At 49.9% G+C, this 27,988-nt stretch overlaps 2 protein-coding genes across 4 annotated transcripts; one reads left to right on the forward strand and one right to left on the reverse strand.

Moving 5' to 3' along the window:
• Positions 1–26: 26 nt before the first annotated feature.
• LOC144610036 (fatty acid-binding protein, intestinal-like) lies at positions 27–24,739 on the reverse strand. Of its 2 annotated transcripts, none has more exons than XM_078428507.1 (5): positions 24,537–24,739; positions 12,823–12,929; positions 8,953–9,125; positions 3,218–3,328; positions 27–257 (listed from the first exon to the last, which is right to left on the reverse strand). In XM_078428507.1, the coding sequence occupies exons 2-5, from the start codon at positions 12,887–12,889 to the stop codon at positions 207–209; spliced, it is 402 nt and encodes a 133-aa protein (XP_078284633.1). In that variant the 5' UTR covers positions 12,890–12,929; positions 24,537–24,739; the 3' UTR covers positions 27–206. The 2 variants fall into 2 exon arrangements, with proteins under 2 accessions (XP_078284633.1, XP_078284635.1); XM_078428509.1 differs by having other exon boundaries at positions 24,636–24,688.
• Positions 21,825–27,850, forward strand: LOC144610035 (uncharacterized). 2 transcript variants are annotated; one of them, XM_078428505.1, is made up of 3 exons: positions 21,825–21,886; positions 24,642–24,802; positions 27,493–27,850. In XM_078428505.1, exons 1-3 carry the CDS (start codon positions 21,863–21,865, stop codon positions 27,728–27,730), a joined length of 423 nt encoding a protein of 140 aa, XP_078284631.1. In that variant the 5' UTR covers positions 21,825–21,862; the 3' UTR covers positions 27,731–27,850. The 2 variants fall into 2 exon arrangements, with proteins under 2 accessions (XP_078284631.1, XP_078284632.1); XM_078428506.1 differs by having other exon boundaries at positions 21,864–21,979.
• The last annotated feature ends 138 nt before the right edge of the window (positions 27,851–27,988 follow it).

Here is a 27,988-nt window from a genome sequence, read left to right on the forward strand (position 1 = left end):
TTTATTAGATTAGCAAATCACCTGTTTGCATAATGCCATCAATGAATGCTCATTTACAGCTCATGGAATTATGCAGTAAAACTTGCACATCAGATCAGTAAATAGAATCTGATTAAACAGGTGCTGGATATAGTTGGCACGCACGATGCACTGCATTGGCACTGTTTTATGTTTGAATGCCGACGGCACCTCTCATGGCTGCTGCTTTATTGCTTCTTGAAGATTCTTTTGGCTTCCTGTCCGTCGATCGTAATCACCTACATTTGGAGGAAAATGTATTTGGTTAGGAGCAAGATGCATCCATCTACACCTCACGCTGGAGAAGGGTCTCAACCCGAAACGTCACCCATTCCTTCTCTCCCGAGATGCTGCCTGACCTGCTGAGTTACTCCAGCATTTTGTGAATAAATACCTTCGATTTGTACCAGCATCTGCAGTTATTTTCTTATACACCTCACGCTAGCTCGGCAAGGCCAGCAGCATAATCAAGGACCAGTCACCCCGGCCACTCCCTCTTCTCCCCTCTCCCATCAGGCAAGAGGTACAGAAGTGTGAAAACGCACACCTCCAGATTCAGGGACAATTTCTTCCCAGCTGTTATTAGGCAACTGAACCACCCTCTCACCAACTAGAGAGTGGTCCTGAACTACTATCTAGCTCATTGAAGATGCTTTTTTAAAATCAGACTTTATTGGCTTTATCTTGCACTAAATGTTATTCACGTTATTTCCTTCATCATGTATCTGTGCACTGTGGACAACTCGATTGTAATCATGCATTGTCTTTCCGCTGACTGGTTAGCACGCAACAAAAGCTTTTCACTGTACCTCGGTACACGTGACAATAAACTTATGACTAATGATCTTCACACAGTGTGGGGAGTTGTTGGCATTACCCAACATGTTAATGAGCGAGTCTGATGCATTGTAACCCATCAAAGTGTTTACCCTAAAGTTGCCTGGATTATGGGGTATCAGCTACAGGTGGAGGTTGGTCAGACTTGGACTGTTTTACCTGGAATATCGAGGCTCTGAGATCTAAAAGGTACATAAACCTATGAGAGGCACAGATAGGGTAGACAGTCAGAACCTTTTTTTTCCCAGAATGGAAAAATCAAATACTAGAGGGTATTGTTTTAAGGTGTGAGGGGCAACGTTTAAGGGAGATGTTCGGGGCAAGTTTTTAAACACAGAGGATGGTGGGAGCCTGGAACACACTGCCACGGGTGGTGGTGGAGGCAGATACCATAGTGGCGTTTAAGAGGCTTTGAATAGGCTTTTCTCTCTTTCACTTCCTCCATATCATTTCACACGATGTCCACAATTACTGAGGCATTGAACACAGAACAGTACAGCACAGGAAGACGTGCTGAAGGGTCTCGACCCGAAACGTCACCCATTCCTACTCTCCAGAGATGCAGCCTGACCCGCTGAGGTACTCCAGCATTTTGTGTCTATCTTCAGTTATTGGAGACACGAGGAACCACAGATGCTGGAATCTTTAGCAAAGTACTAAGTGCTCAGGAACTCAGTAGGAACTCAGTAGGAACTCAGCGGGTCAGGCAGCATCTATGGAGGGGATGGACAAACACGATGTCCACAATTACCGAAGCATAGAACATAGAACAGCACAGCACAGGAACAGGCTCTTCTGCCCACAATGTCTGTACTGCACATGATGCCAAGACCAACTCAAATTTGTCTGCACATTATCTATATCCCTCCATTCCATGCAACTTGGCCCATTGAGTGTCCTGGTATCCTCATTTTATTAGTTTAGTTTAGTTTGGTTTGGTTTGGTTTGGATTGGTTTGGTTTGGTTTGGTTTGGTTTGGTTTAGTTTAGTTCACACAGACAACACCCGAGGTCAGGATTGAACCTAGGTTGGTGGTACTGTGAGGCGGAAACTCTACTGCGCCCCCACTGTGCCCCCACTGTACCCCCACTGTACCCCACTGTGCCCCCACTGTACCCCCACTGTGTCCCCACTCTACCCCCACTGTGCCCCCACTGTGTCCCCACTGTACCCCCACTGTGCCACCACTGTACCCCCACTGTGCCACCACTGTACCCCCACTGTACCGCCACTGTACCCCCACTGTGCCACCACTGTACCCCCACTGTGCCCCCACTGTGTCCCCACTGTACCCCCACTGTGCCACCACTGTACCCCCACTGTGCCCCCACTGTGCCACCACTGTACCCCCACTGTGTCACCACTGTACCCCCCACTGTGCCACCACTGTACCCCCACTGTGCCACCACTGTACCCCCACTGTACCCCCACTGTGCCACCACTGTGCCCCCACTGTACCCCCACTGTGCCCCACTGTGCCCCCCACTGTGCCACCACTGTGCCCCCACTGTACCCCCACTGTGCCCCACTGTACCCCCACTGTACCCCCCACTGTGCCACCACTGTGCCCCCACTGTGCCCCCACTGTGCCCCCACTGTACCCCACTGCCCCCACTGTGCCCCCACTGTGCCCCCACTGTGCCCCCGCTGTACTCCCACTGTACCCCCCACTGTACCCCCACTGTACCCCACTGTACCCCACTGTGCCACCACTGTGTCCCCACTGTGCCCCCACTGTGTCCCCACTGTGCCCCCACTGTGCCCCCCACTGTGCCCCCCACTGTGCCCCCACTGTACCCCCACTGTGTCCCCACTATGCCCCCCACTGTACCCCCACTGTGCCCCCCACTGTGCCCCCACTGTACCCCCACTGTACCCCCCACTGTGCCCCCACTGTACCCCCACTGTGCCCCCACTGTACCCCCACTGTGTCCCCACTGTACCCCCACTGTACCCCCACTGTGCCCCCCACTGTGCCCCCACTGTACCCCCCACTGTGCCCCCCACTGTGCCCCCACTGTACCCCCACTGTGCCCCCACTGTACCCCCACTGTACCCCCACTGTGCCCCCACTGTACCCCCACTGTACCACCACTGTACCCCCACTGTGCACCCACTGTACCCCCGCTGTACCCCCCACTGTACCACCACTGTGCCCCCACTGTGCCCCCCACTGTACCACCACTACCCCCACTGTGCCCCCACTGTGCCACCACTGTGCCCCCACTGTACCCCCACTGTGTCCCCACTGTGCCGGCCCAAGGTCGGCTTCATCCACAAGCCTCGCCTGTAGCAAGTCCAAACCACCATAACTTCCAATCTGCACTGAGCTCCAGTAAACCTTCACCCATCCATGACCTACCTGCACCAGTGTATCTCCACTAACTTCTCTCATGATGCTGAACTCTTTTCCATCCGGGAGCCTCTTAAAATGGCCATTTATGCAAGTTGGTTTGGACGAGCCAAATGTTCCCTGAAACAGAAAGAGGGGATTATTGGAGACGGCTGAGGAAGGGTCTCGACCCGGAACATCACCCATTCCTTCTCTCCAGAGATGCTGCCTGACCCGCTGAGTTACTCCTGCATCTTGGGTCTACCTTCAGTTATTGGAGACACAAGGAACCACCGATGCTGGAATCTTTAGCAAAGTACTAAGTGCTGAGAACTCAGTAGTAACTCTGAGCGGGTCAGGCAGCATCTATGGAGGGAATGGACAGGCAATGTTTTGGGTTGGGATCCCTCTGTCTGGAGAAGTGTCCAAACCTGAAATATCACTTGCCATCTGTACCTTGAATTAAATTATCTTTTCAACGCCTCCAATTATGACTGCTGTTATACTGGTTTGTTCAGTTTTCCATTAACATCCTCAATCTCTTGTATCCATATCAAGGTGTGGACTCTTATACATCAGCGAGCCCAAAATGTAGACTGGGTGATCGTTTCACCGAATACCTTCGCTCAGTCCACCTGGACCTACCTGACCTACCTAGTGTACCTGAACTTTCAGAAAGCCTTTGATAAGGTCCCACATAGGAGATTAATGGACAAGATTAGACCACATGGTATTGGCGGTAGGGTGCTGACATGGATAGAAAATTGGTTGTTAGACAGGAAACAAAGAGTACGGATCAATGGGTCCCTTTCAGAATGGCAGGCAGTGACTCGTGGGGTACCGCAAGGCTCGGTGCTGGGACCGCAGCTATTTACAATATACGTGAATGACTTAAATGAAGATATTAAAAGTAACATTAGCAAATTTGCGGATGACACAAAGCTGGGTGGCAGTGTGAACTGTGAGGAGGATGCTATGAGGATGCAAGGTGACTTGGACAGGTTGTGTGAGTGGGCGGATGCATGGCAGATGCAGTTTAATGTGGATAAATGTGAGGTTATCCACTTTGGCCGTAAGAACAGGAAGGCAGATTATTATCTGAATGGTGTCAAGTTAGGAAATGGGGAAGTACAAAGAGATCTGGATGTCCTTGTTCATCAGTCACTTAATGTTAGCATGCAGGTACAGCAGGCAGTGAAGAAAGCTAATGGCATGTTGGCCTTTATGACAAGAGGAGTTGAGCATAGGAGCAAAGAGGTCCTTCTGCAGTTGTACAGGGTCCTGCTGAGACTGTGCCTGGAGTATTGTGTGCAGTTTTGGTCTCCAAATTTGAGGAAAGACTGGAGTGACTAGGCTTGTATACGCTGGAATTTAGAAGGATGAGAGGGGATCTTATTGAAACATATAAGATTATTAAGGGATTGGACATGTTAGAGGCAAGAAACATGTTCCCAATGTTGGGGGAGTCCAGAACCAGGGGCCACAGTTTAAGAATAAGGGGTAGGCCATTTAGAACGGAGATGAGGAAAAACTTTTTCAGCCAGAGAGTTGTACATCTGTGGAATTCTCTGCCTCAGAAGGCAGTGGAAGCCAATTCTCTGGATGATTTCAAGAGAGAGCTAGATAGAGCTCTTAAAATGTAAAAAAAATCGACAAAATAAGGAAAATATACTTTGAAAAACTCAGTCTGGCAACCCCAGATTTTAAAGAACTAGATGATATATCAAAACTAAGGATAATCCTTGGCGAAGGAAATACGGCACATCTTGGCGCACAATATGTAACAGCATGCCACAACCTGAGAGACAGTGAATGACCAACGTGTACACCTACACTCATACATAAACTGACACTAATTGACACTAAGAAAATTAATATTGACCTGCTAAACTTGCTACCTTGCTGTGCTGCTTACAACTGCAAGAACGGGTAGCAATGGATAAAAGGCTATAAATGTATTACGTGGATATATATATATATATATGAACAGGGGCATATTTACCCATGCATTGTATACTTGTATTTATATTCATGCATTTTAAATATGTATGTTATTTTCTATACTTTGGCAATATAACGATGTATCTTATCATGCCAATAAAGTTTTAAAATTGAAATTGAAATTGAATTGATAGCTGAGTCAGGGGGTATGGGGGAGAAGGCAGGAACGGGGCACTGATTGAGAATGATCAGCCACGATCACATTGAATGGCGGTGCTGGCTCGAAGGGCCGAATGGCCTAGTCCTGCACCTATTGTCTATTGTCTATTGTCTATTTCCCAGTTGCTAAACACTTCAATTCTCCTTCCCATCCCACACTGACCTTCCTGACCTGGGCCTCCTCCACTGTCAGAGTGAGGCTAGTCGCAAATTGGAGGAACAGCACCTCATATTTCGCTTGAGCAGCTTACAACCAGTGGTATGAATATTAATTTATCTAACTTCAAGTAACCCCTGCATTCCCTCTCTCTCCATTCCTCCCCTACCCAACTCCCAAAGTCGTCTTGTTGAGTGTCATTGCCAGTACTCGTTCTCACCGAAAAAACAGCTAACAATGGCCAGTTTCCTTTATCATCGTTACTATTTGCATATCTTTCATTCTTTTGTTCTATATCTCTCCACATCACTGTCTATACCTCTCGTTTCCTTTTCCCAGGACTCTCAGTCTGAAGAAGTGTCTTGACCTGAAACGTCACATATTTCTTTTCTCCAGAGATGCTGCCTGACTCGCTGAGTTACCCGTTGAGGATTTTGTGTCTATCTTCTCTTTACAGCGAAGTTTGAGGAAGAGTCCCGACATGAAATGGCGTCTGTCCATCCCCTCCACAGATGCTGAGACCTCGGCCTCAAACCCTCAAACCTATGCCTCCTCCATCGCAACTATTCACCATATATATTAATGATTTGGATGAAGGAATTAGAAGCAACACTAGCAAGTTTGCAGACGACATAAAGCTGGGTGGCAGTGTGAACTGCAAAGAGTGTGTTAGGAGGTTGCAGGGTGACCTGGACAGGTTGAGTGAGTGGGCAGATGCGTGACAGATGCAGTATAATGTAGATAAATGTCAGGTTATCCACTTTGGCGGCAAAAACAAGGAGGCAGATTATTATCTCAATGGTGTCAGGTTGGGTAAGAGGAAAGTGCAGCGAGACCTGGGTGTCCTTGTACACCAGTCACTGAACGTTGGCGTGCAGGTACAGCAGGCACTGAAGAAAGCTAATGTCATGTTGGCCTTCATAACAAGAGGATTTCAGTAAAGGAGTAAAGAGGTTCTGCTGCAGTTGTATAGGGCCCTGGTAAGACCACATCTGGAGTATTGTGTACAGTTCTGGTCTCCTAATTTGAGGAAGGACATCCTTGTAATTGAGGCACTGCAGCGTAGGTTCACGAGACTGATCCCTGGGATGGTGGGACTGACATATGAGGAAAGATTGAAAAGACTAGGCTTGTATTCACTGGAGTTTAGAAGGATGAGAGGGGATCTTATAGAGACATATAAAATTATAAAAGGACTGGACCAGCTAGGTGCAGGAAAAATGTTCCCAATGTTGGGTGAGGGCAGAACCAGGAGCCACAGTCGTAGAATAAAGGGGAGGCCATTTAAAACTGAGGTGAGAAGGAACTTTTTCACCCAGAGGGTTGTGAATTTGTGGAATTCTCTGCCACAGAGGGCAGTGGAGGCCAAATCACTGGATAAATTTAAGAGAGAGTTAGATAGAGCTCTGGGGGCTAGTGGAATCAAGGGATATGGGGAGAAGTTGGGCACAGGTTACTGATTGTGAATGATCAGCCATGATCACAATGAATGGCGGTGCTGGCTCAAAGGGCCGAATGGCCTCCTCCTGCACCTATTTTCTATGTTTCTACGTTTCTATCGTCAGAATGAGGCTAATCACAAATTGGAGCAACAGCGTCTCACATTCCCTCTCTCTCCATCCCTCCCCCAACCAAGTCACACCAGCTCCTCGTTTTCACCAAACAAACAGCTAACAACGCCTGTTTCCTTTATCATCGTTACTTTTTTGCATATCTTTTGCTCATTATCTCTCAACATCATCGTATATATCGCTTGTTTCCCTTTCCCCCGATCAGTCTGAAGAAGGGTCTCGACCTGAAACGTCGCCCATTCCTTCCCTCCAGAGATGCTGCCTGTCCCGCTGAGTTATTAATGTCTATGGTCACCTGACATTTACTAGCTGCTACTTTAAAGAGCTCTGAATGATATCAAGGCTCGTTAGGGATGTCTGTGAATTACTGGGATACTGCCTGGCCATGTGTTGCTGCTGTCCTCCCTGTCACACAACCACACCACAGTTAACCTGCTCACTGCCACTGTATGTTTCTTTTTTTTTCCTGGTCAGATGTGCAGCACTTTGGTCAACGTGGGTTGTTTTTAAATGTGCTATACAAATAAATTGACTTGACTTGACTTGACTGTGTTTCTCTGTGGAAGCCGTGACCCATGATTATGGAGTAACTCCAAGCAGCGGGTCGACCCGCTGCCTCACAGCGCCACAGACCCAGGTTCGATCCTGGCCTCGGGTGCCATCTGTGTGGAGTCTTCCTGTGACCCTGTGCGTTTTCTCTGGCTGCTCCAATCTCCTCCCACATCCCAAAGACGTGAGGGTTTGTAGGTTAATTGCTCTCAATAAATTACCCCTAGTGTTGTCGGGAGTGGATGAGAACATGGAACAACATAGAACTAGTGTGAACGGGTGATCAATTTGTCGGTGTGAATTTGTTGGGCCGAAGGGCCTGTTTCCATACTTAACTAACCTAAATAACTAAACAACTAAACTAAACTAAACTAAACTAAACTAACCTAAATGTGCATGTTTGTAAGTTCTTTGGTCTGTGTAAAATTGCCCCTAGTGTGCAGGGAGTGGATGGGAAAGTGGGATAACATAGAACTAGTGTGAACGGGTGTTCGCTGGTCAGTGTTGACTCGATGGGCCGAAGGGCCTGTTTCCAAGCTATGTTTTTCGATCTTTCAATTCATAGATGAGGCTGATTCAGTCATGACAACAATGTCCTCATGTGCATTGGTCTCAGCTCCAGTTTAACCCAAGCCACTGACCAGGTAACATCACAGTGGTCATTTATTCCCCTGAAGCCCTTTAACCAGCCTCACACTACAAGCAGCAAACCTCCCCCCCCCAAAAAAAAACCAGGCAGTTCCCTTCTACAAAAAGACACAAAGTGCTGGAGTAACTCAGTGGGTCAGGCAGCATCTCTGGAGAACATGGATAGGTGACGTTTCACAAAGTGCTGGAGTAACTCAGCGGGTCAGGCAGCATCTCTGGAGAACATGGAGAAAGCTGGAAGGGAGGTGGCGCAAGATAAAGCCTGGCATGTGATAGGTGGATACAGGTGAAAGGCATTTGATTGGCAAATGGGTGGACAAAGGCCAGAGATGGAAAGACAAAAGGCTATGAGATAAGGAGGTAAGGAGAGAAGTTGTGTGAAAATGTGAAGCCAGAGGAAGGAATATAGGTGGAAGGGGATAGGTGGAAGGGGATAGGTGGAAGGGATGGAGGGGGAAGGGGGGACCCTTGGAAAGGGGGAACCTGGGTAAGGGGGAACCTGGGTGAGGCGGACCCTGGGGAAAGGGGAACTTGGGTAAGGGGACCCAGGGGAAGGGGGACACTGGGGAAGGGGGCACCCTGGGGAAGGGGGGACCCTGGGGAAGGGGGGACCCTGGGGAAGGGGGGTCATTGAGGAAGTGGGGAGGGGGGAGTGGGGGTGACAACTCCTCCTGCAATACCTTCACTTGACTCCCATCGGCGAGATGACTTTCAAATTCTTCGTCCAAGTTCCACTGCGAGGTCTTTGTGCAGAGGCAGCTTCTCTCCTCGATGGTGAACCTGCCGCCCTCCTGCTTGATGCTCATCTCCATCTTGTCCTCCAGCACCTTCGCCCTGTGCTGCTCAGGCACCCCTGGAACAGAGGGCAGGCAGCGTGCCTCATCAGGCCACTCCGCTGGGGCCGGGGAGTGCACAGCGCTCAGCCCAGAGCATTCCCAGAGCAATCCCACAGCATTCCCAGAGCAATCCCAGAGCATTCCCAGAGCAATCCCAGAGCATTCCCAGAGCAATCCCAGAGCATTCCCAGGAGTACTCCTGGAATATTCCCAGAGCATTCCCAGAGTATTCACGGAGTAATCCTGGAGTATTCCTGGAATCTTCCCAGAGCAATCCCAGAGCATTCCCAGAGCATTCCCAGGAGTACTCCTGGAATATTCCCAAAGTAATCCCAGAGCATTCCCAGAGTATTCACGGAGTAATCCTGGAATCTTACCAGAGCAATTCCAGAGCATTCCCAGAGCAATCCCAGAGCATTCCGAGAGCAATCCCAGAGCATACCTGGAGTATTCCAGGAATATTCACAGAGCAATCCCATAGCATTCCCAGAGCATTCCTGGAGTATTCCTGGGGTATTCCTGGTATTCCCAGAACAATTCCAGAACAATCCCAATTTTTGGAGTATTCCCAGAGCAATCCCAGTGGTCCCAGAGCAATCCCAGTGATCCCAGAGTGATCCCACAGCATACCCAGAGTATTTCTGGAATATTCCTGGAGAATTCCCAGTGCAAACACAGAGCAAACACAGAATATTCCCAGATTCCCAGAATGTTCCCAGAATACAGCTGGGACTGGGAACTGCCCCCAACATGGCTCCCCTTGCATATGGACTCAGTGGGCTGTCCTGTACATTCTGTACTAACAGGGGGTTGTGCTTATGTATGGACAGTCTCGCTGAGCTGTCTGCAAAATAAGTATTTCACTGTAACTTGGTACACGTGATAATAAAGAAACCATTGAAACCATTGACAATCATTGGCAGTAGAGTTGCTGCCTTACAGCGCCAGAGACCCGGGTTCGATCCTGACTACGGGTGCTGTCTGTACAGAGTTTGCACGTTGTCCCTGTGACTGCGTGGGCTTCTCTGGGTGCTCTAGTTTCCTCCCGCACTCCAAAGACCTGCAGGTTTGTAGGTTAATAGGGTTTGGTAAAATTCTAAATTGTCCCTAGTGTGTGTGGGATAATATCAGTGTGTGGGGGGATCGCTGGTTAGGGTGGTCTTGGTGGGTCTGTATCTCTAAAGCCTCATCCTTCTAAACAAAGATCTGTAACATTCTGGCAGATTCATTCTCCGAAATACATTTGTCAATTTATCTTGTCAACTATACATGAAATTAAAGTCACCCTCATTTATCTCTGCATCCCAATTGATAGATTTGATGATTTGTACCCTGCCCAACACTATAATTACTGTTAAAACATATAAAGGTGCTCCACATGTTATTGGTTAACTCCAGTAAGACTATTTCTATACCCTGACCCTCTGGGTTAAGACCCTTTGGTCTCCTCTATGCGAAAAGTGGTGAACACTGCCCAGTCCATCACGGGTACTGACCTCCCCACCATTGAAGGGATCTATAGGAGTCGTTGCCTCAAAAAGGCAGCCAGCATCATCAGAGACCCACACCACCCTGGCCACACTCTCATTTCACCCCTGCCATCGGGAAGAAGGTACAGGAGCCTGAAAACTATAACGTCCAGGTTAAATCGAAAGTATCACAAAATACTGGAGTAACTCAGTGGGTCAGGCAGCATCTCAGGAAAGAAGGAATGGGTGACGTTTCGGGTCGAGACCCTTCTTCAGACTGATCCACAGTGTATATGTGTAAATGTCGATAGACACACACTGAACTAATTTCTCGCTTATTATATTGTTTATAGTACTATATTTACATATTCTGTTGGTCTGAACCCGAAACTTCCCCCATTCCTTTTCTCCAGAGATGCTGTCTGTCCCGCTGAGTTACACCAGCTTTTTGTGTCTATCTTTGGTTTAAACCAGCATCTGCAGTTCCTTCCACAGTAAGAATTTCATTGTTCTATCTGGGACATCTATACACTAAAACTCTCGTTTGTTTGTTTGTTTGTTCCTGAACTACAGCCATAATGGTACACGGTAGCGTGACAATTCTAGGCCCACCTTACTCACCATCGTCCCTTTGGTGCTAATGGAAGAAGTTTCATTGAAATTGGTGTTATATTTTTAAAGTTATCCACATTTTAAAGTTTAAATCTATCTCCTAGGGAGAGAGGGGGGAGGGTAGGGGGGAGGGGGAAGGAGGGAGGGAGGGAGGGAGGGAGGGAGGATAAGGGGGGGTTGAAGGGGATGGAGTGGGGGGGAGGGGGGATGTGGAGGGGGGAGGGGGAGGGGGAGAGGGGAGGGAGGGGGAGAGGGAGAGGGAGAGGGGATGGGGGAGGGAGGGGAGGTGAAGCGGGGAAAGTGGGGAGAGGGGAGGGGGGTGTGGGGAGGGAGCAGGAAGGGGAGGAGGGAGGGGGGAGGGGGAGTGAGGGGGGAGAGAGGAGGGGGGAGGAGGGTGGGAGGGGGGAATGGGGAGGAGGCGGGGAGGGGAGGGGGGAGTGGGGGGAGAGGGTAGGGGAGGGGGAGAGGGGGGTGGGGGAGCGGGGGGAGGAGTGGGGGAGGAGAGAGTACTGCACCAATGCAGGAGAGGTTTGGGCTAGTATAACAATAAAAGACTCTTGACTCTTAACACGAGAACAGCACGGTGGCGCAGCGGTAGAGTTGCTGCCTCACAGCGCCAGAGACCCGGGTTCAATCCTGACTACGGGTGCTGTCTGTATGGAGTTTGCACGTTCCCCACGTGACTGCGTGGGTTTTCTCCGGGTGCCCCGGTTTCCTCTCAAACTCGCAAGACAGGTTTATAGGTTAATTGGATTCAGTAAAATTGTAAATTGTCCCTGGTGTGCAGGATAGTGTTAATGTACGGGGATCGCTAGTCGGTGTGGACATGGTGGGCCAAAGGGCCTGATCCACCCTGTATCTCTAAACTAAAACTAACTTGTATTATCAGTGAATACCCCACCCTTTAATCAGTCCATCTTTCCTAAGGAAACAAAAGGAAAATACCACAGACCTTAAGTACAACCCCACAACACCATAATTAACACAAGTCCAAACACGCATACCTGTATATCAGACACAAGAAGCTACAGACACTTAAATCTTGAGCAAAAGTGCTGGAGGAACTCTATATCAGGTAGCATCGGCTCAAGACGTGTGACGATCTTTGTTGGGATGGGCATGTTTAGTTCAGAGATACAGCCTGGAAACAGGCCCTTCGGCCCACCGAGTCCTCACTGACCAGTGAGCATCCAAACACTAGTTCTATCCTACACACTGGGGACAATCTTTACTGAAGCTAATTAACGTACAAACCCACACGTCTTTGGAATGTGAGGGAACCAGAGCACCCGGAGAAAACCCACACAGTCACAAGGAGAAAGTACAAACTCCGCACAGACAGCACCCATAGTCAGGATCGAACCCGGGTATCTGGTGCTGTGAGGCAGCAACTCTACCTCTACGACACTGTGCCGCCTGTAAATGAGCACTTCAGCGTACCGATGACCTTTCCTGTCTCGGAGAACATTGACATATTGCATTAAATGTTATTCGCTTTATCATGTATCTGTGCACTGTGGACGGCTCGATTGTAATCATGTAGTGTCTTTCCGCTGACTGGTTAGCGCGCAACAAAAGCTTTTCACTGTACCTCGGTACACGTGACAATAAACTAAACTGAACTAAAACTTACCCAAGGCAATGAGAAATGCCTCAAAGTTATCATTTTCACAGACTTTCCAATCTCCATTGAAAGCCATGGCTCTGGGCTTCTAGAAACTGTCACCTTCTGATAATGACCTGGTGAAAGAAGTAGAAGTTAGTATCTAGAAAGGAACTGCAGATGCTGGTTTACACCGAAGATAGACACAAAATGCTGGAGTAACGCAGTGGGACAGGCAGCATCTCTGGAGAAAAGGAATGGTGGACGTTTCGGGTCGAGACCCTTCTTCAGACTGATAATCATAAGGTCATAAGTGATAGGAGTAGAATTAGACCATTCGGCCCATCTAGTCTACTCCGCCATTCAATCATTGCTGATCTATCTCTCCCTCCTCACCCCATTCCCCTGCCTTCTCCCCATAACCCCTGACACCTGTACTAATTAAGAAACACCTGTACTAATCAAGAAGGAGAGAGGGGAGAGGGGAAGGATAAGGTGTGAAAACGAGAGATCAAAGGAGACAAAGTTCAAGGAAAATGTAGAATAGATCATTGTTCGCTGGGGGAAGGTGACAATGAGTCACACAAAGTAAAATGTAATCGGGGACGAGCAAACTAGTCGGAGAGGGAGAGGGATGGAGAGAGAGGGAAAGCAAGGGCTACTTGAAGTTAGAGAAGTCAATGTTCATACCGCTGGGGTGTAAGCTGCCCAAGCGAAATATCAGGTGCTGTTCAACCAATTTATATCGGGCCTCGCTCTGACAGTGGAGGAGGCCCAGGGCAGAAAGGTTAGTGTGGGAATGGGGGGGGTTGTTAAAGTGTTTGGCAACCGGGCGATCAGGTAGGTCTAGGCAGACTGAGTGGAGGTGTTCAGCGAGTTAGGATTGTTTAAGATGGAATTACAAGACCTCCAAACCCACGGCATGCCATTCTGCCCATCCTTCCAGTGCTGGCTCTTTCAAAGGCTTTGTCCCAATGCAGCCACCTCACACTGGAGGTTCCCTATCATCAGGTGCCACCAACCACATGTGAAAGTTATTAATGGATCACATGAAGAGCACACCAGTGCCCAACAACATCGCTAGGTACACAAATATCTTCAGTCCCCTCCCTGATCATTTCCCAGTGATATCTGCGTTCATGATGTTAACTTATTGATCCATTCAGGATACCATCATCTGCAGTCATAGAAAATAGAAAATAGGTGCAGGAGGAGGCCATTCGGCCCTTCGAGCCAGCACTCGATGGGCCATATCCCCCCTTCAAATGTGATGGAAGAAATGCTGAACTAGAGGGACGGGACTGGGCCAACTCCAGACATCAAACACCAGAGTAAAATGCACTTTTCCATCGAATTACCTTGAAAACATAGACCATGACCATAAGACACACTGTAAGAGCAGAATTAGGCCATTCAGCCCATCATTCAGTTTAGAGATACAGCACGGAAACAGGACCTTCGGCCGCCGAGTCCGCGCCGACCAGCGATCCCCGCACACTGACACTACCCCACACACTGACACTACCCCACACACTGACACTACCCCACACACTGACACTACCCCACACACTGACACTACCCCACACACTGACACTACCCCACACACTGACACTACCCCACACACTGACACTACCCCACACACTGACACTACCCCACACACTGACACTACCCCACACACTGACACTACCCCACACACTGACACTACCCCACACACTGACACTACCCCACACACTGACACTACCCCACACACTGACACTACCCCACACACTGACACTACCCCACACACTGACACTACCCCACACACTGACACTACCCCACACACTGACACTACCCCACACACTGACACTACCCCACACACTGACACTACCCCACACACTGACACTACCCCACACACTGACACTACCCCACACACTGACACTACCCCACACACTGACACTACCCCACACACTGACACTACCCCACACACTGACACTACCCCACACACTGACACTACCCCACACACTGACACTACCCCACACACTGACACTATCCCACACACACACACACACACACACACACACACACGGGACAATTTTACATTTATACCAAGCCAATTAGCTTACAAACCTGTACGGGAGGAAACCGAAGATCTCAGAGAAAACCCACGCAGGTCACGGGGAGAACGTACAAACTCCGTACAGTGGATCAGGCAGGGGAGCTTGTTGAGTCATTAAACGTAAAATGTAGAACTTAGAAAAGTACAGTACGGACTTCAGCCGCAATGTCCATACCAAACATAATGCCAAGATTAACCCTTTGTCCGCACGTGATCCACATCTCTCCATTCTCTGCATATACATGTGCCTATCTAAAGGTCTCTTAAACACCACTACTGTATCTTCCTCCACCACTACTGTATCTGCCTCCACCACTACTGTATCTGCCTCCACCACTACTGTATCTGCCCCCACCACTAACATATCTCCCTCCACCACTACTGTATCTCCCTCCACCACTACCATATCTCCCTCCACCACTACCGTATCTCCCTCCACCACTACTGTATCTCCCTCCACCACTACCGTATCTCCCTCCACCACTACTGTATCTGCCCCCACCACTACCATATCTCCCTCCACCACTACCGTATCTCCCTCCACCACTACCGTATCTGCCTCCACCACTACTGTATCTGCCTCTACCACTACCATATCTGCCTCCACCACTACCGTATCTCCCTCCACCACTACCGTATCTGCAGCATGTTCCAGGCACCCACCACACTCTGTGTAAAAAAACTTGTCCCACACATCTCCTTGAACTTTGCTACTCTCACCTTAAAGCTATGCCCTCTCGTCTAGTTTAGTTTAGAGATACAGTGCGGAAACAGGCCCTTCGGCCCACCGAGTCCGCGCCGACCAGCGATCCCCGCACACTAACACTATCCTACATACACAAGGGACAATTCTTATATTTATAGAAAGCCAATTAACCTACAAACCTGTACATCTTTGGAGTGTGGGAGGAAACCGAAGATCTCGGAGAAAACCCACGCAGGTCACGGGGAGAACGTACAAACTCCATACAGACAGCACCCGTGGTCAGGATCGAACCGGGGTCTTTGGCGCTGCGAGGCAACAACTCTACCGCTGCGCCACCGTGCTGCCCAGCTGGGGACACTCGGAAACAGATCGGGAATAAGTCAAGGTTAAACGGACAAAATGTAGCTGCTGGTGGATTGGCGGTTTTGTACTTTTGCTTATCGAGCCTCTCACACTCAGTGAGTGGCAGAATTGCAAAATCAGGAAATCCTCTGCTCATTACAGAGGAACCAATCCTAACTGTGGCTGCAGACTTGATAATCATTACATAGTTTAGTGGCACGGTGGCACAGCGGTAGAGTTGCTGCCTTACAGCGAATGCAGCGCCGGAGACCCGGGTTCCATCCCGACTATGGGTACTGTCTGTACGGAGTTTGTACGTTCTCCCCGTGACCTGCGTGGGTTCTTTCCATGATCTTCGGTTTCCTCCCACACTCCAAAGACGGACAGGTTTGTAGGTTAATTGGGTTGGTAAATGTAAAAATTGTCCCTAGTGTGTAGGACTGTGTTAATGCGCGAGGATCGCTGGTGGGCATGGACCCAGTGGGCCGAAGGGCCTGTTTCCGTGCTGTATCTCTAAACTAAACTAAAGTTCACTTTAGTTAAGTTTAGTTCAATTTCATTTATTATTGTCACATGTACTGAAGTGTAGAGAAAAGTTTTTTCTTGCGGACTATCCAGTCAGCGAAAAGACGACGCGTAAGAAAATAACTGCAGATGCTGGTACAAATCGAAGGTATTTATTTCACAAAATGCTGGAGTAACTCAGCAGGTCAGGCAGCATCTCAGGAGAGAAGGAATGGGTGACGTTTCGGGTCGAGACCCGAAACTCTGTCTGAAGAAGGGTCTCGACCTGAAACGTCACCCATTCCTTCTCTCCTGAGATGCTGCCTGACCTGCTGAGTTACTCCAGCATTTAGCGAAAAGATGACAGTCATGATTACAATCGAGCCGTCCACCGTATACAGATACAGGATAAAGGGAATAACGTTTAGTGCATGGTAAAGTCCAGTAAAGTCCGATCAAAGATAGTCCGAGGGTCTCCAATGAGGTAGATGGGAGACAGATGCAAAAAGCTGGAGTAACTCAGTGGGACAGGCAGTATCTCTGGAGAGAAGGAATGGGCAACGTTTCGGGTCCGGATCCTTCTTCAGACTAGTCAGGGGAAAGGGAAACGAGAGATATAGACGATGGTGATGTAGAGAGATAAAGAACAATGAATGAAAGATATAGACGACGGTGATGTAGAGAGATATAGAACAATGAATGAAAGATACGCAAAACAGTAAGGATGATAAAGGAAACAGGCCATTGTTAGCTGTTTGTTGGGTGAAAACGAGAAGCTGGTGTGACTTGGGTGGGGGAGGGATAGAGAGAGAGGGAATGTTGGGGCTACCTGAAGTGAGAGAAATCAATATTCACACCACTGGGCTGTAAGCTGCCCAAGCAAAATATGAGATGCTGTTCCTCCAATTTGCGTTTAGCCTCACTCTGACAATGGAGGAGACCAAGGACAGAAAGGTCAATGTGGGAATGGGAAGGAGAATTAATGTGTTTGGCAACCGGGAGATCAGGTAGGTTCAGGCGGGCTGAGCGAAGGTGTTCTGCGAAACGATCGCCCAGTCTGCATTTGGTCTCCCGATTTACGAGTCCACATCTTGAACAACGGATACAGTAGATGAGGTTGGAGGAGGTGCAAGTGAACCTCTGCCTCACCTGAAAGGACTGTCGGGGTCCCTGGACAGAGTTGAGGGGGGAGGGATAGGGACAGGTGTTGCATCTTCTACAGTTGCAGGGGAGGGTACCTGGGGAGGAGGTGGTTTGGGGATGAGTTAACCAGGGAGTTGCGGAGGGAACGGTCTCTGCGGAAAGTGGAAAGGGGTGGAGATGGGAAAATGTGGCTAGTGGTGTGATCACTAGGTGGCAAAAATGTTGGAGGATTATGTGTTCGCAACTCCCTGGTAAACTCATCAGGGATTTTAGTAAGGCATTTTATAAAGTCAAATGGGTGGCACGGTGGCGCAGCGGTAGAGTTGCTGCCTCACAGCGCCAGAGACCCGTGTTCGATCCCGACTACAGGTGCTGTCTGTACGGAGTTTGTACGTTCTCCCCGTGACCTGCGTGGGTTTTCTCTGAGATCTTCAGTTTCCTCCCACACTCCAAAGACGTACAGGCTTGTAGGTTTATTGGTTTGGTGTAAATGTAAATTGTCCCCAGTTTGTAGGATAGTGTTATAGAGTGTGGGGATCGCTGGTTGGCGTGGGCTCGGTGGGCTGAAGGGCCGGTTTGCGCGCTATATCTCTAAACTAAACTAAAGTAAAAGTCCATCATGGGTAGGCTGATCCAGGAGATGACGAGGCCTAGGATCCACAGTCACCTCATTGTTTGGACCCAGAATGAGCTTACTCACAGAAGACAGAGGGTTGTGGTGGAAGCAAAGATACTAGAGGAACAAGATAGACCACTCGACCCTAAAAACCGTAGTACGTCACGGCGCCATTTTAGTAGGCAGAAACTTGCAGAAACATTTAAAAAGAAAAATAACAAAAATCTGTGAATTAATAGATGATATATTCTGCATTTTAATGGTATCATCACACATACTGTTCCCCCAAAACACTGATTACACTACGAGAGGCAGAGCGAACGGTGGGTTTTGCTTACTAAAATGGCTCCTTTGCGTACTACACTTCAGTATAGGCGATTTCAACGGAGTGGTCCATCTTGTTCCTGTAGTATCTTTGGGTGGAAGGGTGTTACTCTGGCTGGAGGTCTGTGACCAGTGGAGTTCCACAGGGATCTGTGCTGGGACCTCTGTTGTTTGTGATATATAGAAATGAAAGGGAGACACAAAATGCTGGAGTAACTCAGCGGGTCATGCAGCATCTCAGGAGAGAAGGAATGGGTGACGGCCATTTTGGGTTGAGACCGAAACGTCACCCATTCATTCTCTCCCGAGATGCTGCCTGATCTGCTTAGTTACTCCAGCATTTTGTGTCTCCCTTCGATTTTAACCAGCATCTGCAGTTTTTTTTCTACACAAATATAGAAATGACTTGGATAGGATGTTAAATGTGGATTTTTGATAACACTCCCACTTTCCCCCTTTTCTTTCCTGTGTTCCTCCCATCCTGGTGCACACCATTTCTCCTACTTTAGTTTAGTTTAGTTTAGTTTAGTTTAGTTTAGTTTAGTTTAGTTTAGTTTAGTTTAGTTTAGAGATACAGTGTGGAAAAGCCGACCATTAACCCTATCCTACACACACAAGGGGCAATTTACAATTATACCAAGCCAATTAACCTACAAACCTGCACGTCTTTGGAGTGTGGGAGGAAACCGGAGATCACAGAGAAAAACCCACGCAGGTCACGGGGAGAACGTACAAACTCCATACAGACAGCACCTGTATTGAGGATCGAAACTGGGTCTCTGGTGCTGTAAGGCAGCAGCTCTACCGCTGCACCACCGTGCCACAATTCCTCTCCTCTCCCCCCTCCCACCCCCCCCCCCCTGCACCCCGTTTTCTATATCCCTCCCTTTGACTTAACATTTCACTCCTCTTTATCCACCTATCAGCCAATCAACCCCCCCCGCCCCCCTTCCAAACTACCGGGGGGGGGGGGGGGGGGGGGGCAAGGGCAGTCCCATAAGGGACAAACCAATTTAGCCCAAAATACGGGATGTCCCGGCTAATACGGGACAGTTGGCAACCCTAGAGGAGAGGGCCGTGGCGGCCAATGAAGGCGACGGCTGGGGGCCCTGCAGCAGACTGGTGCCCGCCTGGATCGGGCCCCGCTCACAACAACTACAGCACCGACTTGGAAAATGGCGCCAACATTGCTGGCAAGTTATTTCCTGTTGTTGCCCATTATCTGAAGAAGGGTCCCGACCCGAAATGTCACTCATCCTTGTTCTCCAGAGATGCTGCCTGACCCGCTGAGTTACTCCAGCACTTTGTGTCTTTTTGTAGAAGGGAGCTGCCTGTTTTGGGGGGTGGGGGTTGCTGTTTGCAGTGTGAGGCTGGTTAAAGGGCTTCAGGGGAATAAATGACCACTGTGGTGTTACCTGATCAGTGGCTTGGGGTTAAACTGGAGCTGAGACCAATGCACATGAGGACATTGTTGTCATGACTGAATCAGCCTCATCTATGAATTGAAAGATCGAAAAACAGAGCACGCAAACAGGCCCTTCGGCCCATCGAGTCCACGCTGACCAGCGATCACCCGTTCACAATAGCCTTCGACAAGGTCCCACATAGGAGATTAGTGGGCAAAATTAGAGCGCATGGTATTGGAGGTAGGGTACTGACATGGATAGAAAATTGGTTGGCAGACAGGAAATCAAAGAGTAAGGATTAAACGGGTCCCTTTCAGAATGGCAGGCAGTAACTAGTGGGGTACCGCAAGGCTCGGTGCTGGGACCGCAGCTATTTACAATATACATTAATGACTTGGATGAAGGGATCAAAAGTAACATTAGCAAATTTGCAGATGACACAAAGCTGGGTGGCAGTGTGAACTATGAGGAAGATGCTATGAGGTTGCAGGGTGACTTGGACAGGTTGTGTGAGTGGGCGGATGCATGGCAGATGCAGTTTAATGTGGATAAGTGTGAGGTTACAACATGATCTGGGTGTCCTAGAGCATCAGTCACTGAAAGGAAGCATGCAGGTACAGCAGGCAGTGAAGAAAGCCAATGGAATGCTGGCCTTCATAACAAGAGGAGTTGAGTATAGGAGCAAAGAGGTCCTTCTGCAGTTGTACAGGGCCCTAGGGAGACCGCACCTGGAGTACTGTGTGCAGTTTTGGTCTCCAAATTTGTGGAAGGATATTCTTGCTATTGAGGGCGTGCAGCGTAGGTTCACTAGGTTAATTCCCGGAATGGCGGGACTGGAGCGACTAGGCTTGTATACACTGGAATTTAGAAGGATGAGAGGGGATCTTATTGAAACATATAAGATTATTAAGGGATTGGACACGTTAGAGGCAGGAAACAGTTTCCCAATGTTGGGGGAGTCCAGAACCAGGGGCCACAGTTTGGGAATAAGGGGTAAGCCATTTAGAACGGAGATGAGGAAAAACTTTTTCAGTCAGAGAGTTGTAAATCTGTGGAATTCTCTGCCTCAGAAGGCAGTGGAGGCCAATTCTCTGGTTGCTTTCAAGAGAGAGCTGGATAGAGTTCTTAAGGATAGTGGAGTCAGGGTGTATGGGGAGAAGGCAGGAACGGGGTATTGATTGAGAATGATCAGCCATGATCACATTGAATGGCGGTGCTGGCTCAAAGGGCCGAATGGCCTCCTCCTGCACCTATTGTCTATTGTCTATTGTCCCACTTTCTCATCCACTCCCTTCACACTAGGGGCAATTTACAGATTAACTTACAAAGCCACACTGTTAGTTTATTTTAGAGATACAGCGTAGAAAAAGGTACTTCAGCTCACCGAGTCTTTGCCGACCATCGATCACTGATCCACACAATTGTCCCGGCCTGAAACATTGCCTGTCCATTCCTTCCACAGAGGCTGCCTGACCCACTGAGTTCCTCCAGCTATAAGGACAATGTCTAGGCGTATTCCCAGGACTCGCTGACATGATCATCCCGTATTTTCTGCTGCCTTGTACTTTGTGTTGCTGCGCTGCTGTCTATTTTCTTTGTCTTTTGCATGCTTGTGTGTAGTGGTAAGATGTAAGTAGTTGTAACGTTTAAGCCTAAAATGGGAAGATGTAGATCAATCCCCTAGGCGGATTAATCCATGTCTGACTTTCATATTGCTGATCTGATCTATGATCCATGCCTGGTTTTGGTAATGTTACCTGTATTATGCTACTGATTAAATCCGTTTCACTTTGTAACCGTGAGGTGTGCCATGCAGAGGCTTTGTAACCGTGAGGTGTGCCATGCAGAGGCTTTGTAACCGTGAGGTGTGCCATGCAGAGGCTTTGTAACCGTGAGGTGTGCCATGCAGAGGCTTTGTAACCGTGAGGTGTGCCATGCAGAGGCTTTGTAACCGTGAGGTGTGCCATGCAGAGGTTTTATAACCGTGAGGTGTGCCATGCAGAGGTTTTGTAACCGTGAGGTGTGCCATGCAGAGGTTTTATAACCGTGAGGTGTGCCATGCAGAGGTTTTCTCACTTGCTCTCTGCATTGTATTTGTAATAAAACGCTTATATAGAAGTTAAACGATTTGTGGAAATCTACACTTCTTACACTCTGAGTTTAGCTCAGGATTCCAGCATCCGCAGCCCCTTGTGTCTCTGCGCTCAGCTCAGTGTATCTGGAGTGCTGGTCTCCCAGTGACCGACCGCTGGCCTTCCCTCAGTCCCTCTGGCTCCGCGCGGCACCACACCACACCACACCGCACCACACCGCACCGCACAACACTGCACCACACCGCACCACACCGCACCGCACCACACCACACCACACCGCACCGCACCACACCGCACCACACCGCACCACACCGCACCACACCGCACCACACCGCACCACACCGCACCACACCACACCGCACCGCACCGCACCGCACCGCACCGCACCACACCGCACCACACCGCACCACACCACACCGCACCGCACCACACCGCACCGCACCGCACCACACCGCACCACACCGCACCACACTGCACAACACCGCACCACCACACCGCACCGCACCGCACCGCACCACACCGCACCACATCGCACCACATCGCACCACACCGCACCGCACCACACCGCACCACACCACACCGCACCACACCGCACCACACCACATCGCACCACACCGTACCACACCACATTGCACCACACTACACCGTACTGCACCACACCACACTGCACCACACCACACCACACCGCACCACACCGCACCACACCGCACCACACTGCACCACACCACACTGCACCACACCGCAATGCACTGCACCACACCACACCGCACCACACCACACCACACCACACTGCACCGCACCACACCACACCACACCGCACCACACCGCACCACACCGCACCACACCGCACCACACCGCACCGCACCACACCGCACCGCACCACACCACACCTCACCACACCGTACCACACCACATTGCACCACACTGCACCACACCACACTGCACCACACCACACCGCACCACACCACACTGCACCACACCGCACCACACCACACTGCACCACACAGCAATGCACTGCACCACACCACACTGCACCCACCACACCACACCACACCACATCGCACCACACCACACTGCACCACACCACACTGCACCACACCACACCGCACCACACTGCACCACACCACACTGTACCACACCACACTGCACCACACCACACTGCACCACACCACACTGCACCACACCACACTGCACCACACCACACTGCACCCACCACACCACACTGCACCACTCTGCACCACACCACATCGCACCACACCGTACCACACCACATCGCACCACACCACACCGTACCACACCACACCACATCGCACCACACTACACCGTACCACACCACACCGCTCCACACCACATCGCACCACACCACACCGTACCACACCACACCACATCGCACCACACTACACCGTACCACACCACACCGCACCACACCACATCGCACCACACCGTACCACACCACACCACACTGCACCACACCACACTGCACCACACTGCATCACACCACACTGCATCACACCACACCACACCACACCGCACCACACCACACCGCACCGCACCACACTGCACCACACCACACTGCACCGCACCGCACCACACTGCACCACACCGCACCACACCACACTGCACCACACCACACCACACCACACCGCACTACACCACACTGCACCACACCACACCACACCACACTGCACCACACCACACCACACCGCACTACACCACACCACACTGCACCGCACCACACCACACTGCACCGCACCACACCACACTGCACCGCACCACACCACACTGCACCACACCACACTGCACCACACCACACTGCACCACACCACACCACACCGCACCACACCACACCACACTGCACCGCACTGCACTGCACCACACTGCACCGCACTGCACTGCACCACACTGCACCACACCACACCACACCACACCACACCGCACTACACCACACTGCACCGCACCACACCACACCACACTGCACCACACCACACCACACCGCACCACACCACACCACACTGCACCGCACTGCACTGCACTGCACCACACTGCACCACACCACACCACACCACACCGCACTACACCACACTGCACCGCACCACACCACACCACACCACACCACACCACACTGCACCACACCACACTGCACCACACCACACCACACCACACCACACCACACTGGACCGCACTGCACCGCACCACACCACACCACACTGCACCACACCACACTGCACCACACCACACCACACCACACCACACCACACCACACCACACCACACCACACCACACTGCACCACACCACACCACACCACACCACACCACACTGGACCGCACTGCACCGCACCACACCACACAGTACTGCACCACACCACACCACACAGTACTGCACCACACCACACCACACCACACCACACCACACTGCACCGCACCACACCACACAGTACTGCACCACACCACACCACACAGTACTGCACCACACCAGACGACACCAGTGTAGAAACACACGGCAAAGAGCACTCACCTTGCCCGCAGCCCCTCGCACGCCGGCACAACACCGTTCAGGGAGACGTCACGACTGTAACATGCCAGATGATACGCTGACGTGTGATTCAACATTTACCTGCAGCTCCTTATCTGGCTCGGCGGTCTCACGTACGTGACGGCATGTTGTGGCTTGCCTGGTGCTGCAAGCAACGAGAGACAAGCTGAACACGCAAAGCTGCAGAAAAATGCACCAACGGATCAACATTCAATCACCACTCAGCAGAGAGGGATGGGGAGAGGAAGGTGAGTGGCTTTGTTAACCCACGCCGCGCCGGTAAAGAGCGCGCTGCACGTCTTGTTGAGTCTCGTTGTCTGTAACTCGTTTTCACCTAGTCCACAGCTAACAATGGCCTGTTTCCTTTATCATCGTTATTTTTTACATATCTTGAGCCTTTTTGGGCCCCATATCAGAGGAACGATGTGCTGGCACTGGAGAGATTCCAGAGGAGGTTTAAGGACCTGTCCCACTTAGGTGATTTTTTTGGCGACTGCCGGCGAGTCGTAGCAGATCGTCAAAATTTTATTTTACCCGACGACAATGACCACGACAATGACCACGACAATGACCACGACAATGACCATGACAATGACCACGACAATGACCACGACAATGACCACGACAATGACCACGACAATGACCACGACAATGACCACGACAATGACCACGACAATGACCACGACAATGACCACGACAATGACCACGACAATGACCACGACAATGACCACGACAATGACCACGACAATGCTGAGTCAGGTCGAGATTACACCGTCTTCGGAAACATCGCGAAATTCCCACGCTGTCAATGCTTCTCCGGCGTCCTAGTTTTCGCTGAAATCACTGACAAGTCGGTAAGTACTTGAGAGTTTTGAATTATAACACCTTATATGGGTTACTTAAAAACCAAGCTTCACTGTAACAAGGAATAAACTGGATTTACTTCCAGTTTGCTAATAGATGTATTATTAAAAAAAAATTTTTTAAGTGGTTCAGTGGATTTTTGTGAAAAGTGTGTGGGCATTCTTTGAAAATGTACGGGAGATGCATATCTGGTTTCTGGGTTGCATATCTGGGTTGAGAGCCCACTTTAAATGTAATGGCTGAGGCTAAAAACATCGCGGAAATTCCCACGCTTACCTGACCATCAAACTGTCGCCTCCAATCTACCTGTCAATGTCCTGACGGTAAATAAATTGGTTAAACACAAGCATTTTACGGTATCTTCAAATGACTTTACTTAATTTAATATTATGTGCTTCTAAATGCATCTAAGAGAACCTAGCAAACCTGGGGACAGCATGCGACAGCGACCACAATAAGCAACGATACCGCCTGTCGCCAAAAAATTTCACTCCGGTTGATTTCTCGGCGACGCGCTGAGATCCACTTGGAAGAGATTCTTGGAAGACTCCTCACGATCATGCCCACGACACCCGGCGAACTGTCGGCGACAGCCTAGTCACCAGCAGTCGCCTTAACATCATCTAAGTGGGACAGGCCTTTAAACTAAACTAAACTAAAAAAACTTCACTCAGATTGTTGAAACAGTCGACTGATTATCTTTTGACAGTTTCTGAATGTTTCTCAATATCTTACTGGGACGGCACGGTGGCGCAGCGGTAGAGTTGCTGCCTCACAGCGCCAGAGACCCGGGTTCCATCCTGACTATTGGTGCTGTCTGTACGGAGTCTGTACGTTCTCCCCGTGACCATGTGGGTTTTTTCTGAGATCTTCGGTTTCCTCCCACACTCCAAAGACGTACAAGCTTGTAGGTTTATTGGTTTGGTGTAAATGTAAATTGTCCCCAGTGTGTAGAATAGTGTGGGGATCGCTGGTCGGCGCGGACTCAGTGGGCTGAAGGGCCGGTTTCCGCGCTGTATCTCTAAACTAAACTAAAGTAAAAGTCCATCATGGGTAGGCTGATCCAGGAGATGACGAGGCCTGGGATCCACAGTCACCTCATTGTTTGGACTCAGAATGAGCTTACTCACAGAAGACAGAGGGTTGTGGTGGAAGCAAAGATACTAGAGGAACAAGATAGACCACTCGACCCTAAAAACCGTGGTACGTCATGGCGCCATTTTAGTAGGCAGAAAGTTGCAGAAACATTTAAAAAGACAATGGGTGCTGTCTGTACGGAGTTTGTACATTTTCCCCGTGACCACGTGGGTTTTCTCCGGGTGCTCCAGTTTCCTCCCATACTCCAAAAACTTGCAGGTTTGTAGGTTAATTGGCTTGGTAAATGTAACAAATTGTCCGTAGTGTGTGTAGGATAGTGTTAGTGTGCAGGGATCGCTGGTCGGTGCAGACTCAGTGGGCCAAAGGGCCTGTTTCTGCGCTGTATCTCTAAACTAAACTAAACTAAACTAAACTAAATCTCTGATGTTTGCCAAGTGATGGGTTTGTGCAGGTGGGTGAAGTGATCCACAAATCACCAACTGAAATTCAGTCCCTTCCTTCTGCTTCTTAATGGCGAAAGGGAAGGAGTGTGGGAAAGGGAAGGGCCTCGACCCGAAACGTCACCCATTCCTTCTCTCCAGAGATGCTGCCTGTCCCGCTGAGTTACTCCAGCGTTTTCTGTCTAAGTGGTGTGATCAGTATTAAGAAGGGTCCCGACCCAAAAGGTCGCCTGTCCATTTCGCACCACAGGTTCTACCCGACCTGCTGAGTTCCTCCAACCCTCGTGTTTTGCTCAAGATTCCAGCATGCACAGTTACTTGTGAAGAAGGAATCTCCAAGATATGTTGGTAATGTGGTGATTAATGGTAAATGTCCACCGGGTGGCGCTGCAAAGGCCGCCTCCTCCACAGTCTGTCTCCTTCGTTGTTGTTTGATAGTACGTGTTAAATGCATGTTTAGTGTTCTTTAGCTTGCCTTCTGTGGGAGGTGGGGGGGGGTTGGGAGAAATGTTTTAAAATCTCTTACCTCGACGCAGGAGGTGCAATCGTTTCCGTGTCGTATCTCCGTCCACACTGCAGCCTGACATCGTGGAGCTGGCGGTCCCTGTCTGGGATCGACCTCCGAAGCTCCAACTGAGAGAGACTGCGGACTTACCATTGTGGAGCTGGCGGTCCCTGGTTAGGGGCCAACTTCGGGAGCTCCAAGCTGCAGGAACTTCGACCGCCCCGATCGCAGGAGCTTCGACCGTCCCGACTGCCCTGACCGTGGAATAATAACGAGGAAGAAGTTTTGACTTTATTGCCTTCCATCACAGTGAGGAACGTGGGGAATCCGCTGTGGTGGATGTTTATGTTAACCTTTATGTCGTTGTGTGTCTTGTTGCTTTTTTTAGTATGGCTGTATGGTAAATTGAGTTTCACCGTACCTTAGTTGGTGCACGTGACAATAAAAGACTCTTTGAACCCTTTGAACCAAAGTGCCTTTCTGAAAACAGATGGTGGGAAATTAGGCTGATTTAGCAGAGGGAACAT

The sequence above is a fragment of the Rhinoraja longicauda genome, chromosome 35, assembly GCF_053455715.1.
Source record: "Rhinoraja longicauda isolate Sanriku21f chromosome 35, sRhiLon1.1, whole genome shotgun sequence".
In the NCBI taxonomy this organism is placed as follows: Eukaryota; Metazoa; Chordata; class Chondrichthyes; order Rajiformes; family Arhynchobatidae; genus Rhinoraja; species Rhinoraja longicauda.